This window comes from Trifolium pratense, unplaced genomic scaffold, assembly GCF_020283565.1.
Source record: "Trifolium pratense cultivar HEN17-A07 unplaced genomic scaffold, ARS_RC_1.1 scaffold_71, whole genome shotgun sequence".
Lineage (NCBI taxonomy): Eukaryota > Viridiplantae > Streptophyta > Magnoliopsida > Fabales > Fabaceae > Trifolium > Trifolium pratense.
In genome coordinates, this window is record NW_025721054.1 from 54,243 (window position 1) to 77,205 (window position 22,963).

Genomic DNA, 22,963 nt, shown 5'->3' on the forward strand with positions numbered 1-22,963 from the left:
TACATTAAAAAATAACATGACAATATAATAAAAATCACAAATAAACACACTACACTGATCTTCCAACATCGTCTTTATCTACATCCTCTTTCTGGGTGCCCAATTTGACAATGTCTTCCACCAATATTTTCCCATCTGTTTATGATTAAAAAAAGTTCACAAAATAGTTGTAACTCATAACCGGTTGAACAAACTTTCAAATTATAAGATATTGTATAATCTATATAGACATTTTAAAGGTTAGAGTTACATATACATGTGTGTTACCCAGGGACGGATTTAGTGCAGAGGCAGTGGGGTCAGCCGACCCCATTTGCATATTATATTTTTAGTTAATATTAGTATTATTTATGCAATGTGACCTCATATATTTGGTATTATCATTTTTATTGTATAAGAAAATGTTAAAATTCTATAAATAACAATTTATATTTTTTTACGTTATAATTTTGACCCCGCTTACTAAAATTTCTGGATCCGTCCCTGATGTTACCAACATAGAACGGTCGAGTTTTAAAACTGCTTTGAAATTATTTTTGAAGGAGTTTTCTCTATATCCTCTCATTGGTCATTGCTCATAGACATAGCTCCTAAAAGATGGTGTATCAAAGAAACAACAAAAGGAAAGAAAAACAAGCTTGAAAAAGAAAACCTAGTGTTTCATTAGGTTTTTCTGTGTTTTTGTAGTATTAGATTAGTTAAGTGTTATTTGCATTAACTTGAGAGAGCGCATCAGCAACGCTCATATTTGATAAGTATTCATATTTTCTATCTCTTGGTACAATATATGAGAATAAGGAGGAATTGACGGAAGAACTAACCGCTATCCTTAGAAAGGTTGTTGAGAAGTTCATGAATTCCTTCTTTTCCGAAAGTGTCCTGCAGATACGTTGCAGCGGATACAACCTCTTCAGGTGTCACTTTCCCATCATTATCCCTGCCAGAACATGGCCAAACATTTGAATGACAATTATTTCCAACAATTACCTATAAAGATTTATAAGAAAGCAATATAAAAGTGTATCCATGTCATAATGCTGTCTAAAACTTTATGAATTGTAAATTTACTGATTTGAAAATGTTACTCGTCAGTTTTGATTTAGTTCTTTAATCTCCTCACAACAGGTCACAAATAAAAATAATAGTAATTAATGGATCAAAGGATTCCCCTCGCAAGCATGACGTCCTAAATGAATTTTGCCATTGAAATTGGCTAACTGCTTTTTTTTTTTTTTTTGTAAAATGTCATTATCAAACATTCATTATTTACATAAAGAAAACAACAGTAACTAATCATGGTGTTCTTTCAAGCAAGTATTTAACTAAGAAAAAACATGTCTAGCAACCGCCAGCAGTCTCCAATTTTAGCATCAACATCATCAATTTCTTTTTCAAGTTTCTGGAGCATAGCATCAACCTAAGTAGCATATAAAATTACCCATCAGTTATTTCCAGTTTCAGATTGTAATTCAGGCATTAAACTAATGATTAACAAATAATTGGTTTTCTCGTTTGTTTTTCAGTTATTAAATGGCATCGCCATCAAATAAAAACTAAAGGGTCATAGAATTACCTTGTCAACAAGTGCTGAAGAAACCTTGTCATTAATATCAGCCGCCAAAGCACCATCACTATCCTTCCTTGCAGCTCTATAGGCCTTCTTAGCTTCTTGCTCACCTTCAGTATCTTCTTTTCCTACCATACTATTATACAGCTCCATCTGCCATAATAGATAACAGATATAATAAGCCCAATCAGTCATAATAGATAATCTTAAACTAGAGCAAACATTTTTAAAATCTTTTATCAAACAACAGGGAAAAATACTGACAAATGTTAAATTAAAGCTTCTAAAAATTGCATTTGGTTTATCTAGAAAATACTTTATTAACAAATGAATGTTAAATTATATGAATGAATTACATACAAAAAGGCAAGTTCAACAGTCAACACTAACACAATTCTAGACAGAAATTTCCATTTGTGTTTCAAGACTTGAATGCACATAACTTATTCACTGCTTAGTACCATCCCTAAAGACAGATACTTGCTACAATCTACATACCTCCTTTTTAACAAGCCTAAAAAACTCTTCACGTTCTCTGCTCACCGACTGAAAAATCATCAGAAAAATCATTGAGTCCAAGCATTTATGAAAAATGTTTAATAGTAAGCAAGAATAAAATATGCTTTCCTTACAGATGCTGATGCTAAAACAGCTAATGCTTGGCTGATCTCAAAAAGTTGCTCGTGCTTCTCCAACGCCTTTACTTCTTCTCGTGCTTGTTCGGCCGTTGAAGCCATCTCTTTCTTAGCCAAATTTCTTTCGCCACCAATAGATTCTATTACTTTGGCCCGCTCCTCTTCCTCTTTCTCTTCCTCCTCCTATTAGATAACATGTAATCATCAATATCAAAGCTAAAGCAACAACTATACCAATAGCTTAGCAACTTCAACAAGAAAATCAGCATATTTGGTGATTCAGACACAATGTTTGATTAGATGACTATAGTTGAAAAATTCTATTACATAATTGATTACCAATGCACGAAAAAAAAAGGAAAATAATCAAATATAGAACTGCATTTTTTAAAAATGATTTATGTAGGCTAGCACAATAACTTTATTTATCTTCCCCTCTTCCATTCTATCTTTCTTGGTAGTAGACTTCATTACATATACATATGTGAATTCTATGCTCCTGCCACAGGTAATTATTCACGAAGTTAAAGTGACATGAACCATGGCTTTTAACAATCTACTTTAAAATTATAATGGAAATGACCAACTCATGCCTCCCCCCCAAAACATAAATATCTCTGATGAAGGCATATATAATGCACAAAAAATTAACCTTGATTAGCTCCTCTTGCATTTCAAGATATTCTAATTTTCTCTTCTTGTCTGAAACAGAATCTCCAGATGGCAAAGCTGTCACACCAACAGTATCCACAACCTCATCCGGCATAGCAGAGAGTGTAGCTTGAACAACCTCCTCTGGTTTTACCTTTCCTGAGATGTAAAATGCTCTACAGAGAGAATGAGACGACTATGCCTTTTCAGGAGGGAAAACTTAAGACGATAGAATTCCAACAGAGAAAATATTAAGATACCTAGAAAGAATCAAGAAGGAAGATGGCAATGAATGGTTGAGAGACAGATCCAGCCAGTCATTAAGCTGCAAAGAAATGAACAATTTACAACCCCTAAACATGATATTTGTTTTAACAATTCAACCACAAGATGACGTCTTTTATTCAGCATTAAGAAATGTCTTCCAACTATATTATGTAAATATCAACTTATGACCCTCGCCCAACAAAATAGCATTCGAGAATCTTGAGATATGATCGAGTTATATCTTATATAATTGATTTCAAGTTAAAATTGATTAGAAAAAAGTTCAATAAGAAAAGTTCTCAAAGTAGAAATTACGAGAATATAAAGGTTCTGAAAGTTGTAAAAATGGTAAGATAATGGTTCTTATTTCTAAAAGTAGCAGTTATAGGCAGTATCTAGTCCACAAAAATTGTCCAGCTAGTAAATTAATACAATGTTGAAGATTTCAGAATCGAGCTCCAGTGCACGAATTCCATTTAAACATTTATTATTAACCTGTTGTCGCATTTCCTCCACTGAACACAATCCGAGCAATCCTCGATCTCTACAAGCTTGACGAAGCTCTGCTTCTGAAAGAGACTCAAAACCTTCTTCTTGAATCAGTTTATCATCATTTTTTATCCTGCCAGAGCCAAATGATTCAAATATATACTCCCAAAACAACGGTGAAGTTATTGACTGAATATGTTAAATTTAGTTAAAGAAGAACTTTAGTTTTCATAGCACGTAGAACTTTGGACATATTCTGAATATTATTTCAATGCAGAGATTACAAACAATAATATGAATATATAGGTTAGGGACAACATTGCCTTTGTGAATCTCTCAAGCCAAGCTTGGGAAGACTATTGCAGCCTATATAAAGTATTCCTTTATTTGCACACTTAAGTTTTGGTATTCTATGGCACATGAGTATTATGAAAATGATAGATTCTGGCATCTCGGCTATCTGATGGTAGATGTTAAGGATCATGACTAAGGTGATATTCCAAATGGTTGGCTATCTCCATTTTGTTTGAGTTTCATGTACTTGGCTACTTTAATATGATTGGGTGCAGACATGAGCTTGATTTACCACTCAACTACTATGTAACTAACAAACTCAATTAATAATAATGATTTCTCCCTTCCAAGTTATAAATATATATATATACTCTTCTAAATAAGGTAAATGATTTCCCTTCATTTCTCCCCCTCCTGCTCTCCCCTCAAAATCCCCCTTCCTTTTCCCTCCTAACTGCCAAACAAAACCTTAAAATAGTCATTGGTCATCAGCATAACAAGTTGTGCCAACTATGAAGTAAGACAACTTGCTCCCACAACCGGTGTTTGAATTTCCATGAGAACCAAGAATTCAGCACTAAGAAAATACTCCCCGACTACTGGAATGCCGCATCATCAGAATTCAGGGAGAAACATACTATTTTTCAGTCCAATCTCAACAAAACAGGAATCCCATACATCCATTTCCTACAACTCAGTTATGCAATACAACGAAACCAAAATGTAAGTGAGAAGGTAGGCATCCATGTATTGCTGTAACATGCATGAGAAATGTATAATGATTGAAAGAAAACCCTTATCTAGACCAGATAAAATGTAAAGTCAGACATAAAACATAAAGAAACTTTCCTAACTCTAACCTTCAAGGGCCAATGAATTTTATACATACACCAGAGTCCGAGCTATTCCAAAAAGAAAAAAAGATATTAATGAATCTTACTCCTGTAATCTTTTGCGGAGCATATATAAAGCAAATATGCATCAGTGCCATATGTGCCATATGGGCTGATACCCATGTATTTACACATATTTACCAAGCGAGGCCTGTTCTCCATTTTCAAAACCAAAGGACACGTTAGCATAATGATGATGGTAACAAAAAATATGAGATTCATAAAAGGAGAGCGTTTAGTTGAGCAGAATCAGTGGTAGAAGAAGCAACCTGCTAATGTTATCCAAAGTGAAATCATCATTAAATAATTTGGCAAAGCCTAATATTTCGTCATTTGTAACTCGAGCACCTGTTCTGACCTGTTCCATTACCATAATAATTACAGATACAATATATGAATATTGCCCATAAGGTGATTACTAAATATAATAAAATACTATATGACGAAGAGCATGGTTGACCTTGTTCATAAATTCATCAAGATCTTCCGCTGTCTTCTTCATTTCTCCACTTTGTGAATTCTTAACCTCGTCCGACATTTGTTTAAGAATTTCTTGAAGAAACTCGGTATATTTTATTTTTGCATTTAGCTTTCTTTTAAATCCCTCCTACAAGTCAAGCCTTCCCAACATTGAGTGATAATAAAAGCACGTCAACAGTTAAGCACACAATGTTTGATGAGTACACTGATAATTACCTGTTCTTTCATCTTATCCTGGAAAGTGGAAGGCAGCATGTCGGGAAACAGTTTCAGGGCTACAGGCAATAGAATCTCCATGAATGGAACTATGATAAATACAGCGAATGGAACTAGCCTGAAAATATCGGCTGTTGTCCTTGTGAGTTGCTGCCTCTCCCTTCTAGAAAGACGCTTTCCATCGGCAAGTTTCAACAATAATCTGGAACTTATCCTAACATCGGCCCATAGTAGTTTCGTACCAAACCAATAGTGTTGTATAGTAGATTTAAATTCATCTTTCCAATGATTTAACTTCTTTGCCCAGTCATCCCTAGGCAATGGAAAACCAGAAAAAGTCTCACACACATATTTACATCACACACAAAAACAAGAGGTAGTAAATTTAAACCTGCTCATTGACAAAATAGCTCTGAAAGCTGGACCAATTCCTAGAATCTTAGCCCATAATCTCTTTACAATAGATTCAGTACTCTTATGGGGCTCTTCTTGTAATTGTTTAGCTTTAGCTTTAGCTTTTACCGTACTCAAGTCTTCAACAGCCTCATCACACTCCTCTGGTGAAGCTTCCTTCTTCTGTTTAGTAACAGATTGTTCATTTCCACCACTACTGCTACTCAATCCAGATTGAATAGTGGAAGTCGCGGAAATGTAACGGACTGTAGAAAATAATAAGTGAATATTGTTATATGTTATTCCTCAGCTCAAGGCTGGTTTAAATAGGAAGAGTACAAACATAAAAGGAAATAATAGATAAGCTTAAAATCTCCTAGAAATAACAAACTAGAAAACTAAATATTTTCCAACACCCCCCCTCAAGTTGGTGCATAGATATCTATCATGCCCAACTTGCCGATCAAATGCTCAAAGGTGGGTCTTGCTAAGCTTTTGGTCAAGATATCTGCAGTTTGCTGACTCGAAGTTACAAAAGGTAGACATATGATTCCGGCATCTAACTTCTCTTTTATGAAATGTCGATCGATCTCAATATGCTTGGTTCTGTCATGTTGAACTGGGTTATGAGCTATGCTAATAGTGGCTTTACTGTCAGAGTATAATTTCAATGGAAGCTCAATTTTCATCTTAAGCTCTTCTAGGACTCTGTGGATCCATAATCCTTCACAAATTCCTTGAGCCATAGCTCTAAACTCAGCTTCTGCACTACTTCTTGCTACAACTCCTTGTTTCTTGCTCCTCCATGTCACAAGATTACCCCAAACATAGGTACAATATCCGGAGGTTGATCTTCTGTCAGTGACTGAACCTGCCCAATCAGCATCGGTAAAGATAGACACATTTCTTTCATTAGTCTTCTTAAAAAATAATCCCTTTCCAGGATTTGCTTTCAAATATCGCAGTATCCTATAGACTGCCTCAAGATGTTCCTCAAAAGGAGAATGCATAAACTGACTTACTACACTAACCGAGAAAGCAATGTCAGGTCTAGTGTGTGACAAATAAATCAGTTTCCCAACCAATCTCTGGTACCTTCCAGCATCAACAGGAACACTACCTTCTTCCCAAAGTTTTGCATTAGTATCCATGGGAGTATCTGCTGGTCGACATCCACTCATTCCTATTTCTTTCAATAAATCTAGAATGTATTTTTGCTGGGAAACTAAAATACCATCTTTTGATCGAGCAACCTCCATACCAAGAAAATATCTCATGGATCCCAAGTCCTTGATTTCAAAGTCTAATGCTAATTTCTCTTTAACTCTTGCCATTTCAACTATATCATCTCCAGTAAGGACGATATCATCAACATAAACAATTAGGACAGCAATTTTTCCATCTTGGGAGAACTTTGTGAACAAGGTGTGGTCAGCTTGTCCTTGAATGTACCCTTGTTTCTTCATGGAATAAGTGAACTTTTCAAACCAAGCTCTAGGAGACTGCTTTAATCCATACAAAGACTTATTTAGTTTGCATACATTTGATCCAAACTTGTCTTCAAAGCCAGGAGGAATGTCCATATATACTTCTTCTTCTAAATCACCATTGAGAAAAGCATTCTTAACATCCAACTGATGTAGGGGCCAATCTAAGTTAGCAGCAAGAGACAAGAGAATTCTGACAGTGTTCAATTTTGCAACAGGAGCAAAAGTCTCTGAGTAGTCTATACCATAAGTTTGAGTAAAACCCTTAACCACCAATCGAGCCTTGTACCTTTCGATTGACCCATCTGAATTATACTTCACAGTAAACACCCATTTGCATCCAACCGTCTTCTTGCCATCCGGTAGTGTCATAACACTCCAGGTTTTGTTCTTTTCAAGAGCTTTCATCTCCTCAAGTATAGCTTCCCTCCACTTTGGAACTTCTAGAGCAACCTGTACATTTTTTGGAATCTCTACACTAGACAATTTTGAGGTAAAGATAGAAAAAGACGAAGACAAATTTGAATATGATATAAAATTGGACAATGGGTATTTAGTGCAAGATCTAACAGGTTTTCTAACAGCCACAGGATCATCGATATCGGGATACAAAATACGACTCTCAGAAACAGAGATAGACTTACCTTTTCTTTTTTTAGGAAATTGATCATCCCCCGGTTCAGATTCATGACAGTGTTGAGATGTGGACTCATCACTTTCTTTGTGATTCTTTCTCACAAAAACCTTTTCTTTCCAAGTCTTGTTTCCTGCTTCAAACCTATTATCTTTATATGACTCATTATTTTGTGGCATTTCAATTAGATCATCATTATCATTGTTTTCAAGATTCTCATTGTTTTCTTCATGAGAAAATGTAGGCTCGGATTCACCAAGCTCACTACTCATAACAGGAGTAGGATTAGATAAAGAATCATGGCCATTTTTCGTTGGTGCAGAAGTATAAGTCTTAGAACTTTGTGATACCGGCAAAGATAAATTATTAAATAAACTCATGTCCTCAGTTTGAAACGAGTTAAAAAAACTCATGTCCTCAGTTTGAGACGAATCTTCATTTAAATTTCCCCCCTGAAGATGCGTGTCAAAAAAAGGTTTGTTTTCAAAGAATGTAACATCCATGGTGACAAACATTTTCTGATTTTTTGGATCAAAACATTTATATCCCTTCTGGGTTGGAGAATACCCAACAAAAACACATTTTATAGCACGCGGTTCAAGTTTGCTAATATTCTTATGTTCATGAACAAATGCAGTGCAACCAAAGATTTTTAAGGTCAAATCGTTTGAAACACGATCATTAGGAAAACATTCTTTGAAAATATCAATTGGAGTTTTAAAATTAAGAACTTTGGAGGGCACTCTGTTAATTAAGTATGCAGCAGTTAAAACTGCTTCACCCCACAAATAATTTGGTACTTTACTTGCGAAAAGTAAAGCTCTAGCCACCTCCAACAAGTGCCTATTTTTTCTTTCTGCAACTCCATTTTGTTGGGGAGTGTTAGGACATGAACTTTGATGCACAATTCCATTTTCACGAAAAAAAATCACTCAACATTGAGTTAAAATATTCTTTGCCGTTATCACTTCTAAATACTTGAATATTTGTTTGAAATTGATTTTGCACCATTTTAACAAAATCTTTTACCGCCTGACAAACGTCAGATTTCCCCTTTAACAAGTACACCCAACAAACTCTTGAGTGATCATCTATAAATGTGATAAACCATTTTTTATGAGAAAGTGTACTCGTTCGGTTAGGGCCCCAAACATCACTGTGAATAACAGAAAAAGGTTTTGATGGTTTGTAGGGCTGTAATGGAAAATGAGAACGATGATGTTTTGCAAATTCACATGCTTCACATTTAAACAAAGATAAATCCTTATTACGAAATAACTCAGGAAATAAGTGTTTTAAATAAGGAAAACTAGGATGACCTAATCGTGAATGCCATAACATAACATCATCATTATTATTATTCAGAACTAAAAAAGATTCAAAGCATGAACTTATTGGTTTGGAAGGTAGTTGTGATTCAGGTTCAATGTCGAAGTAGTAGAGTCCTCCACTCTCCTTAGCACTACCAATCATCTTACCCGAGTTCAAATCCTGAAAAACACAATGAGTACGGAAAAAATTAGTTTGACAATTTCTATCTTGGGCTAATTTACTGACAGACATGAGACTACAAGATAGATTTGGGACATGAAGAACATCTTTAAGGGTTAGACTTGGAGACAACACAACCGAACCTTTACCCGCAATGGCTGAAAAGGATCTGTAACACCCTAACCCATACTACCCTTAAAAACGTAATTTTAAAAACTTTTCAACAAGTGTAAAGGCAGAGTGCCACGCGGTAATTAAAAACACAATACATACACACAGAGCGTCATGAACTTTAACATGAAAAGCAACAGCGGATTCATTCAAACCAAGCATGCATATATATACATATATATATACATAAGCCATATTCATCCCTAAGGATGTCACTTACACAAGAACTAGCATAACAAAAAGGTAACACCGATATACGATGAAAGCCAAGCGTAAACCCCGACTCGATGTTACATTACCAGAGCATTCACTATTTACAAACTCTAGTCAAAAGCTAGTACTAAGAGGAGTAATCTATGCTAAGTCTCCTCACCAAAAGGTACTTCAACACCACGCTAGTACAGCAGTCTAAACGTCGGCACAATCCTCAGCCTGAATATCTGAACCCCCAAAGGTCCAGCAAATAACACAAAGCAGAGAGTTAGAAAACATAATCGCATATCATACGAGCATAAGAAAGACCTTACACTTTCGAACTACATCATACATATTCTAACTCACGCCAAAACATCGCACTAAACGATTATCAATTAATAAGGTTCAACACAATTCAACCAAATAATGTCACGTACCATTTATCAAATATATGCGCATTTACCCTAAGGTATCTAATGCCAATTAATTCACTGTCATGCCATCCCTAGACATAACTAAATGCATGTGGTACCAAGATGTCTCACCAACGGTGGACCAAGAACAGTTTTGTATCATGCTGGATATGTCGGAACTTACCGAACCATCTTATCTCCCTTGGATAAGCCAAAACAGTTTTATATCCTGTTGGATAGCAACTCCGGACTCATGGATTCATCTAATCCGATCCTCGGCTTCATTATGGACACATAATCCATTTTCGTTATTGGAACCCAAGTTTCCAATGTTCACATACAATCATGAATGCATGTATGTATACACATATCAACCATATGATATTCTCTAGCTCGAAGCTACTCTTTTATGAATGCGGGAACACAATCCTAACACATTCACTTAACATTGCAAATTAATGCCAAAACATAACATTGCTCACTTTAAGCTACAACTTATTGCACACACGTTTATCATTCATATAACGATTAACAATAAGCATTAACAGTATCAACATGTATCAACAATCATGTAAGGATACTCTTAAACCATGTTACAAGTGCCTAATCACACTTAGAAACATCAACAAGAATTGCTGTCACAGAGGCCTTCGCTAAGCGAAGCCTTAGCGAGACTTGGCGAACCACACCAGGAAGTCACCTGCTCATGGCGAGACTTGGCGAGCTTCAACGAACTATTCGCTGAGCGAAGGCTTAGCGAGCCTAAGCGAACCTCCCCCGGGAACCACCTGCTCATAGCGAGCTTCGGCGAGATCCAGCGAACCTGTTCGCTACAGCGAACCCCTGGTCGCTTAGCGAACCACACCAGAACAGAATATCTGTTCTTGAGTTATCTAAGGCGGTTTAACCTCAAATCAACTCAAAAATTCATCCAAACATGTTATAAATTCATATAAACAGCTATTCCAAACATATATGGTATCAAGGAACATTAATCATCCCTTCCAAACATCCAATTACCTCAAATAATCAAAATCATGGCAATTACTTGAGTTTTAAGTAACTTTCATAAACTTAACAAAAATGATCCCAACACACACATATTTATCATGGAATCAAACTAGTGATTAACACATACAAAGTGATGATGAAGAACATCATACTCACATACAAAAGCTTAATCAAAGTCTAAAAGAAATTGAGTGGGAGAGTTCGGGAACGGAGACATAGACAATCTCCCCCCTCCTTGTCACTCAAGAATCATGAATTCTAATCTCTTACCTTAAGCAAAGATGATGATCCAAGCCTTCTCTTGCTCAAGCTTTCTCTTAGCCAAAACCCTAGCTCTTGCTCTATCTTGCTTCTACTCACTCAAACTCAAAGAAATGAATTTATGATACTATTCATAAGTTGGACTTGCTACTTATACTACTTCTCATGTGTCATGAACCAAGCCCAAATCTAATTGGCTTAAGCCCATAAGGTCTCTCACGCCCCTAAGCCCAAAACAATGGTTTCTCGCGCCTAATAACTTACGATCGGCTAAATAATTATTCGTCGCTCACTAAAATAATAAAAGCCAATTAATAAATAAAAATACATTTAATAAAATATACGAATACGAAAAACGGGTCGTTACAATCCTACCCCCCTTAAAAGAATTTCGCCCTCGAAATTACCTAGAAACAGATCGGGATAAGAATCTCTCATCTTGCTTTCCAACTCCCACGTCGCATTCTCACCAGCCGGTCCTCCCCACACGACTTTCACGGATGCAATCTCTTTGTTTCTCAACCTCTTCACTTCTCTACCTTCGATTCTCAAAGGCACAGTCTCAATGGTCAAGTCATCCCTCACTTGAACATCGTCCGATTCAATCACGTGTGTCGGATCAGACACATACTTGCGCAACTGTGATACATGAAAAACATCGTGCAAATTCGCCAATGATGGCGGTAATGCAATCCTATACGCAACTTTCCCAACTCGCTTCAAAATCTCAAACGGTCCAATAAACCTCGATGTCAACTTTCTTGACTTCAACGCACGTCCTACTCCAGTAGTCGATGTAACTCGTAGGAATACATGATCCCCTTCTTGGAATTCAATGTCCTTCCTCCTCTTATCATGATAACTCTTCTGTCGACTCTGAGACACTTTCATCTTCTCACGAATCATCCGAATCTTCTCTGTTGTTTCTTGTACAATCTCTGGTCCAAGAATTGCACCTTCTCCAGTTTCATACCAACACAGAGGTGTCCTACACCTTCTCCCATACAAAGCCTCAAACGGTGCCATTCCGATACTAGAATGGTAACTGTTGTTGTACGTAAACTCTACCAACGGCAAACAAGAATCCCAATTCACGTTTTGCTCCAAAACACAAGCTCTCAACAAATCCTCTAAGGATTGTATCGTCCTCTCCGACTGACCATCTGTCTGAGGATGATACGCTGAACTCAACCTCAACTTCGTTCCTAAAGCTTCTTGCAAGCTTTCCCAAAATCTGGAAGTAAATCTCGGATCTCTATCCGAAATAATACTTGTTGGAATACCATGTAGCTTCACAATCTGCTCCACATAAATCTCGGCCAACTTAGGCACCAAAGTACCTTTCCTAATAGCAATGAAGTGAGCACACTTCGTCAGACGATCTACCACTACCCAAATCACCTCGTTACCTTTCTTGGTCTTCGGTAAACCTCCCACAAAATCCATTGCAATGCTATCCCATTTCCATTCGGGTATAAACATTGGTTGCAACAAACCAAACGGCTTCTGATGTTCAATCTTCGATTTCTGACAAGTTAAGCATGAATAAACAAATTCCGAAATTTGTCTCTTCATTCCCGGCCACCAAAATAACTTCCTCAAATCCTGATACATCTTGGTTACTCCAGGATGTATACTCAAACCACTTCTGTGACCTTCTTCCATGATCATTCTTTTCAATTCGGGTACATCCGGTACACAAACTCTTCCGTGAAATCTCATGACTCCACTTTCGTCCATCTTGATATTGGTCTCCTTACCTTCATTGATGAGTACCATCTTCTCCATCAATCTCTTATCCGATTTCTGACGTTCTTTAATATCTTCAAGAAAAGGATTCGTCAACTTTAACATTCCTAGCTTCACACTTGAAGAAGTAACCTCGCACACAAGACTCAAGTCTCGGAACTCTTCAATCAACTCTAACTCTTTCACCATCAATGATGACATATGCAAAGTTTTCCTACTTAATGCATCGGCCACCACATTGGCTTTTCCGGGGTGATAACTCAATTCAAAATCGTAGTCCTTTAAGAATTCGAGCCATCTTCGTTGCCTCATATTCAACTCCTTCTGGTCGAATAAGTACTTCAGACTCTTGTGATCACTAAACACTTCAAACCTCGATCCATACAAGTAGTGTCTCCACACTTTCAAAGTAAACACCACTGCGGCTAACTCCAAATCATGCGTTGGATAGTTCCTCTCGTGAACCTTCAGTTGTCTTGAAACATATGCTACCACATTACCCCCTTGCATAAGCACTCCGCCAAGTCCTAACTTCGAAGCATCGCAATACACGACGAACGACTCTTTGGCATCAGGTAAAATCAACACGGGTGCAGTAGTCAATCTTCTCTTGAGCTCTTGGAAACTCTTCTCACAAATACCATCCCAAACAAACGCTTGATCTTTCCTCGTTAACTTGGTTAACGGTAAAGCCAACTTCGAAAAACCTTCGATGAATCTTCTATAATAACCGGCTAAACCAAGAAAACTTCTAATCTCTGAAACAGATTCCGGCGTTCCCCACTGTGACACAGCGTCAACCTTCGCAGGATCTACCGCGATTCCTCCACTTGAAATTATATGCCCTAGGAAACTCACCTCTTTCATCCAAAATTCACACTTAGACAACTTGGCATACAACTTCTTCTCCTTCAAGACTTGTAAAACAATCCTCAAGTGCTCCTCGTGCTCTTCCTCGGATCTTGAGTAAATCAAAATGTCGTCAATGAACACCACCACGAATCTATCCAAAAATGAATGGAAAATTCGGTTCATATACTCCATGAAAACTCCAGGTGCATTGGTCACACCAAACGGCATAACTGAATACTCGTAGTGCCCATACCTCGTCCTAAATGCAGTCTTAGGTATGTCTTCCGTCTTCACTCTAATCTGATGGTATCCAGATCTCAAATCGATCTTACTAAACACGCAAGCTCCAACTAGTTGATCCATCAAATCGTCTATCCTCGGAAGTGGATATTTATTCTTGATCGTCACTTTGTTCAACTGACGATAGTCTATACATAATCTCATGCTTCCATCTTTCTTCTTCACAAGCAATACCGGCGCTCCCCATGGCGAAACACTCGGTCGAACAAACCTCTTCTCAAGCAGCTCTTCAAGTTGCTTCTTCAACTCATTCAACTCCGACGCTGACATTCGATACGGCGCCATCGATATCGGACTAGTTCCAGGTACTAGGTCGATAGAAAACTCTACCTCTCGCTTTGGAGGCACGTCAGATATGTCATCCGGAAACACATCTGGGAATTCACAAACGATCGGTAACTCTTCTATCTTAACTCCTCCTTCGAGTTTCAATGATGCAAACATCATGAACATCTCGGCATGTTCTTTCAATGCTTCCGATACTTCCTTCCCGCTCATCAAATGCAAGTTCTCCTCCGGCTTCGGAAAAACAACGGCCTTCTCACGACAGTTGATATGAATTCGATTAAAGATTAACCAATTCATACCAAAAATCACATCCATACCACTAAGTGGAATACACACTAAATCCATACCAAAATGCCTACCAAAAATGGTTACGGGGCAGTCACGACATACTTGTCGGGTAATCACTGAACCATTAGCAGGAGTTTCTATTTCCATCCTACCCATCATATTCGTTAAAGGAATACTAAGACGCTTCGCACAATCCAAAGAAATAAAAGAATGCGTCGCTCCCGTATCTATAATCGCAATTAAAGGAGTGTCATAGATGAAACACGTACCTCTAATGAGATTGTCCTCAAGGCTAGCATCCTCTCCACTCAAAGCAAACACCTTGCCCATCACCTTCTTGGGCTTCTTACAAGTCGGACTCTTGTGGCCTTCTTCACCACAATTGAAACACACCACTTTTCCTCTACAAACCTCGGTCTTGTGGCCCAGCTTTCCACAATTCTTACACCTATCTCCTTTCTTAGGGCAATCATAAGACATATGACCCCTTTCTCCACAGTTGTAACAACTTCCATTCACCGGCTTCTTACCACCACTTGTATTACCCCTACCGCGGTTATCATAAGGTTTCCCGCGCTCTTGTCCTTTCCCTTTTCGGTCATTCGCAGCCTTGTAGTAGTTCACCTTAGCTCTACCATCTTCATCACAGATCCTACTTTTGTTCACAAGGGTCGCAAAATCCCTTATCTGTGAAAATCCAATCATATGCTTAATGTCTGGACGTAGACCACTTTCAAACTTCACACACTTGTCGTTCTCCGCTTCCATAGTGTTGTAATGCGGACTAAACGCACACAAAGTCTCAAACTTGACGGCATAGTCAGCTACCGTCATATTTCCCTGTTTCAACTCCATGAATTCCACCACCTTCTTATTCTTCACATCCACAGGAAAATACTTAACCAAAAATTCTCTTTTAAACATTGCCCATGGTATAGTCATACCACCGGGTCCTAACCTCAACTTAGCGTTCTTCCACCACACGTTCGCTTCCTCACGCAACACATATGTCCCAAGGGTTGTCTTCCCTTCCTCGGAACAATCCATTGCTTCAAAAATTATCTCAAGTTCCTCCAGCCACTTGTGAGCTCCATCCGGGTTGTAACCTCCGGTAAATGTTGGCGGTTTCTGCTTCATGAACCTTTCCAACCTCATCTCTACCTCTCTTCCAGGTTGATGATCTCTAACCACAATGTTGGTAAGTGCGGCCAAAGCTTCCGCAATCTGAGCATTCGTTCTCGCAGCAGCCATGATTCCTGAACGAATCACAACTAGACGTTAGAAAGTACTAACAGTGTTCCCTACACATGCTCATACGGGGAAAAGAAAAGTCCTAATTGGTTCACACGAACCGACCTGCTCTGATACCACTATTGTAACACCCTAACCCATACTACCCTTAAAAACGTAATTTTAAAAACTTTTCAACAAGTGTAAAGGCAGAGTGCCACGCGGTAATTAAAAACACAATACATACACACAGAGCGTCATGAACTTTAACATGAAAAGCAACAGCGGATTCATTCAAACCAAGCATGCATATATATACATATATATATACATAAGCCATATTCATCCCTAAGGATGTCACTTACACAAGAACTAGCATAACAAAAAGGTAACACCGATATACGATGAAAGCCAAGCGTAAACCCCGACTCGATGTTACATTACCAGAGCATTCACTATTTACAAACTCTAGTCAAAAGCTAGTACTAAGAGGAGTAATCTATGCTAAGTCTCCTCACCAAAAGGTACTTCAACACCACGCTAGTACAGCAGTCTAAACGTCGGCACAATCCTCAGCCTGAATATCTGAACCCCCAAAGGTCCAGCAAATAACACAAAGCAGAGAGTTAGAAAACATAATCGCATATCATACGAGCATAAGAAAGACCTTACACTTTCGAACTACATCATACATATTCTAACTCACGCCAAAACATCGCACTAAACGATTATCAATTAATAAGGTTCAACACAATTCAACCAAATAATGTCACGTACCATTTATCAAATATATGCGCATTTACCCTAAGGTATCTAATGCCAATTAATTCACTGTCATGCCATCCCTAGACATAACTAAATGCATGTGGTACCAAGATGTCTCACCAACGGTGGACCAAGAACAGTTTTGTATCATGCTGGATATGTCGGAACTTACCGAACCATCTTATCTCCCTTGGATAAGCCAAAACAGTTTTATATCCTGTTGGATAGCAACTCCGGACTCATGGATTCATCTAATCCGATCCTCGGCTTCATTATGGACACATAATCCATTTTCGTTATTGGAACCCAAGTTTCCAATGTTCACATACAATCATGAATGCATGTATGTATACACATATCAACCATATGATATTCTCTAGCTCGAAGCTACTCTTTTATGAATGCGGGAACACAATCCTAACACATTCACTTAACATTGCAAATTAATGCCAAAACATAACATTGCTCACTTTAAGCTACAACTTATTGCACACACGTTTATCATTCATATAACGATTAACAATAAGCATTAACAGTATCAACATGTATCAACAATCATGTAAGGATACTCTTAAACCATGTTACAAGTGCCTAATCACACTTAGAAACATCAACAAGAATTGCTGTCACAGAGGCCTTCGCTAAGCGAAGCCTTAGCGAGACTTGGCGAACCACACCAGGAAGTCACCTGCTCATGGCGAGACTTGGCGAGCTTCAACGAACTATTCGCTGAGCGAAGGCTTAGCGAGCCTAAGCGAACCTCCCCCGGGAACCACCTGCTCATAGCGAGCTTCGGCGAGATCCAGCGAACCTGTTCGCTACAGCGAACCCCTGGTCGCTTAGCGAACCACACCAGAACAGAATATCTGTTCTTGAGTTATCTAAGGCGGTTTAACCTCAAATCAACTCAAAAATTCATCCAAACATGTTATAAATTCATATAAACAGCTATTCCAAACATATATGGTATCAAGGAACATTAATCATCCCTTCCAAACATCCAATTACCTCAAATAATCAAAATCATGGCAATTACTTGAGTTTTAAGTAACTTTCATAAACTTAACAAAAATGATCCCAACACACACATATTTATCATGGAATCAAACTAGTGATTAACACATACAAAGTGATGATGAAGAACATCATACTCACATACAAAAGCTTAATCAAAGTCTAAAAGAAATTGAGTGGGAGAGTTCGGGAACGGAGACATAGACAATCTCCCCCCTCCTTGTCACTCAAGAATCATGAATTCTAATCTCTTACCTTAAGCAAAGATGATGATCCAAGCCTTCTCTTGCTCAAGCTTTCTCTTAGCCAAAACCCTAGCTCTTGCTCTATCTTGCTTCTACTCACTCAAACTCAAAGAAATGAATTTATGATACTATTCATAAGTTGGACTTGCTACTTATACTACTTCTCATGTGTCATGAACCAAGCCCAAATCTAATTGGCTTAAGCCCATAAGGTCTCTCACGCCCCTAAGCCCAAAACAATGGTTTCTCGCGCCTAATAACTTACGATCGGCTAAATAATTATTCGTCGCTCACTAAAATAATAAAAGCCAATTAATAAATAAAAATACATTTAATAAAATATACGAATACGAAAAACGGGTCGTTACAGGATCCATCCGCAATTTTTATTTTATGGTTACCTGCACATGGACTATAAGAAGAAAACAGAGTAGAATCACCTGTCATGTGATCACTTGCACCCGAATCTACTATCCAAGCACGACTGGGACTGACACTAAAAAGGGCAGAAGTACCTTTGGGGGCAACAGAGCCAGAAAGAGTGTTGGATTCAAGAATTTTGTACAGTCTGTCTAGTTGTTCCATCGTGAATGAAAGCTGAATTGAAGGAGACTGATGCTCTTGATCAGAATTACTGGCTTGGAATGTATGACCCTCACCTCCACCTTTGTTCTTCTGATTTGAAGGTCGCGGAAGACCATGTAATTTCCAACATTGAAAAATAGTATGTCCCAAACGATGATAATATTTGCATTCACGACGGTATTTGAAAGTGGATGATCGTCGTCGAGAATAAAAAAACGTCATAATTAATAATCTTAGCCAAGTAGTACCGGAAGCAGCAAAGAAAAATTAATACCGGTGAACAGTAATTGTGAACAGTAACCACGTGAACAGTACCGTCGTGAACAGTACTAGCGGATGAACAGTGCGTATGAACAGTACCTCGGGTGAACAGTGCCGCACACAAAATCAGTTGTCGTGGTCAGATTGTAAACACGACAGCGGCTAGGGTTTTGCGGAAGCGAGACCCCCAAAATCGGGAGCTCTCGATACCATGTAGAAAATAATAAGTGAATATTGTTATATGTTATTCCTCAGCTCAAGGCTGGTTTAAATAGGAAGAGTACAAACATAAAAGGAAATAATAGATAAGCTTAAAATCTCCTAGAAATAACAAACTAGGAAACTAAATATTTTCCAACACGGACACTATGGGACGTCCATCCCAATCTTGAAAGAGAAACTTACTCCTCCTTCGCAGTTCTAATTCCAAAATTCGAACCTCCAAAGGGTCTACGCAAGTAAAACCTTGACGCCGAAGAAACTACTAAATCATCTTTGTTAACAGTACATAAATTTCTTTCCCGTTGTTCATGTCGGTGTCCGGTAATTGTAGATGTCGAGAAGGGAAACCGACTCAAACCATCTAATTCACTAGACTCAAATATCTGACCAGTTTCAATACTCGAGAATCCGAGAATAAAGCGAGTATGTTGAGTAAACAAAAAGTTCCTTTTCTTTTGCAAAATAAGTCTTGAAGCCATAACAACAAATAATATCACATTTTCCCAAATAAAACACTTAATAATAATAATAAGAAGAAGAACATAATGCTTCAATGTCATTGACACAAATCACATAAATCACATAATCAGCTACTTATGAGTTTCTCGCGCGCCCTATTTTTACTCATCCGCTACTTACAAGTTTCTCGCGCGTCTTAATTTTACTCATCCGCTACGTATGAGTTTCTCGCGCGCCCTATTTTTACTCATCCGCTACTTACGAGTTTCTCGCGCTTCATATTTTTACCCATCCGCTAATTAAGTAGCGAACGGTGTTTTATAATTTATATTATAAACTAACTTCAAATCTTCCAAAACAAATTATGTATAATTTGTTTTTAATTTTATCATAATTTTTTTGACATTTAAAAAAAATAACATTTACTAAAAATCCTATATTGAATAAAAATATATATAAAAAAAACACTTCTCCCCATGTAGATCGAAAAAAAAAAAACTCAGGTCAATGGCGACATTTGCAATGTCGCTACCCTGTGTGCATGACGACAACCAGAATATCACTATCTTCTTTCCCTTCTGCAACAACAAAAGTTGTCCCCTCAGAGGGAAAATACGGGAAAAAAATTATGGAGGGGATATTACGGGAACTTAGAAGGGACATGGGGTATATTTTGAGAAAAAAGCCTGTTTGGTGCGCATGATAGCATAGTGACATGATATATAAAACAGGATAATGATAGGATATGATAACAGCAGGATAACAATTATACTTAGTTATCATATCTTGTGTTTGATGCACACAGGATAACAAACATGATAACTATTATATTTTGTTTTTAATAACTCATAATAATATGATAAGATATATAACATATTTAAATGACAAAATTACTCTTGTAAAACAATTGTTATTTTTTTTAAATTATTTTGTAACACTTTGAATTTATAAATAAAAAATATAAATAAGTAATCAAATAACTTTATATAATTTCAAATAAAAATCATGAGAAAATAATCAAGTTTAATTTTTTATATGAATCATGATCAAATAAATAACTCAATAATATATACATGTTAGATAAGCCAAATAAATATATGATATATCTCATACGTAAATAATAAAAATACTATTGCAAAAGAATTATATTTTATTTTTTATAAAATTTAAATTAATATCCCTATTTGTCAATTTTTTAATAATCATTTTACTTTAAAATATTGTAATTTTAGTAAAATTTTGAATTTTTAGAATATTTAAATTACAAAATTACCCCTGTGAGAAAATCACATATATATTTGAAATTTAATTATTTTATTATTTATATTTTATTAATTTTATTTTATGTATTTTAAAATATATTTTATAAAATAAATCAGTAATTTTTTTTTATCCTATCCTGCTGGTAACCCAGCTCAAATTCAAGATAAGAATTATAACCAGAGAGACAGGATTAACTTATCATATCCTGCTGTATCACCAAACACTGGATTGTGGCAGAATATGATACAGTTATCCTATCCTGTCTCTTATCTTGTGCATCAAACGGGCCCTTAGGTTACTTTATTTTTATTATTATATTTTTAATATTATAAATTTTTTCTTGCTCTTGGATAGTTTTAGTATCGTTTAATTCTCATTAAACTCTTAAAAGTTTTGAATGACTTCTTTTAGACATATTTAAAATATCATATAAAATTTATTTGCAAAATTTAGATTTTTTTAACATGAGATGAATTAAATATGAATTTTTTAAATGACAAAAGTTCAAGATAAAATTAATCCCAAAAAAAAAGTTAATGGCAAAACTAACGAACATTATGACCAGAAAATCAAATTTTGAGCTCGGTTTTTTTGGAGGAAATTTTACAATGTTCTTTTTTTTTAAAGTACTTTTTATAATATTATAAACATACATGCGAAAAAATCATTCAAAAATACACGTTGGATTAATAGTATGGACCAAAGAAAAAAACAGTAGGGACCAAAATTGAGTGCACGATAATTTTTTAAGGACTAAAAATAAACTAAGTACTAAACTTAGAAGGTCGCCATTTTATAGGACAAAAAAATATTTAACCCATAAAGCAGAACTTATCATTTACGGTTCACCGAACTTCAGGTTTCCTTCTCTTACCTGAAATTTGGTCCAACAAATAAAGCACATTCTTTATGGCTCAGTGAGTAAGTTTAAAGAAGATAGAGTTTTGTCACAGGCTAACTGAAATCATCAAAAGTTTAATGGTGTGTAACTGTGTAAACTGTACAAAATTATTGAGAGATATTCCTGAAGTTCATCATACGTTCTTTCTTACACTATACTAGGTATAAATACCACATTCGTTACATTGGCAATTTACGGCGACAGAATTGCTCGAACCAATGTTTTGGAGCAGCTGGATGAATTTTAAACACTCGAGCTACAAATTTCTTTTTACTGTCAGTGATCATACTTTGGATGGAATATTTTCTTCTATTTGACAGACCCTTTTCTATAAGCCACATATGGAATCTATACCTGGGTATAACTCGATCCTCCAAGTGATAATGCAACATTGCTGGAAAAGTTTCCACATAGTCCAAAGTTGTTCCCAATAATTTCATAGTTTTGGTTTAGAATCCTTGGGGTTTTTCTTACCATCACGCAGAGCTTTGAGAATTCGATCCTTAAGCGTAGAAGGCAGTCAAATCTTTCTTGTAGCTCACTGCTTGTGCCGTGCAAACGATCCAAAAGATTCATAGTCAAGGCGTTTTCTCCAAAGCCTAAGCCATGCAAGAAATTTAATTTATTAATGCTATGACTCGAGCTCGTGATCTATGAATTCTCCTCAAACCATCTTGATAATATTTATCCCGATCTTCATTAGGAGGATAACTTGTGATATAATCCACTAACAACCGATGATGTCCGCCTTTGATTTTCTCAAAGAACCACTCCTGCAAACCCATAGCCTTCGTCACATTAGGCAGATTAACCATTTTATTTGTTCCCAACACATACTGATATCCTCCAAATCTTTAGAGCTCATGCCATAGTGTTTCAACAGCTCCAACACATTAATCACCTGCTTCTCCAAATCAACCTTCAACAATTCAGGACATAGTAGAATCAACTGAGCAACTTCCTCCTTCTTCACGCCAAATCTACAAAAATACT

At 36.8% G+C, this 22,963-nt stretch overlaps 1 protein-coding gene across 1 annotated transcript; it reads right to left on the reverse strand.

The window, feature by feature from the left end:
* Positions 1–1,048: 1,048 nt before the first annotated feature.
* LOC123901638 (LETM1 domain-containing protein mdm28, mitochondrial-like) lies at positions 1,049–19,826 on the reverse strand. Its single transcript, XM_045951676.1, is given in 14 exon segments — positions 1,049–1,417; positions 1,574–1,720; positions 2,066–2,113; positions 2,200–2,385; positions 2,855–3,029; positions 3,114–3,178; positions 3,616–3,742; positions 4,844–4,872; positions 4,875–4,947; positions 5,066–5,154; positions 5,257–5,403; positions 5,493–5,805; positions 5,884–6,151; positions 19,565–19,826. Coding segments are annotated over 14 exon segments (2,028 nt in total). The 3' UTR covers positions 1,049–1,318.
* Between the last annotated feature and the right edge of the window lie 3,137 nt (positions 19,827–22,963).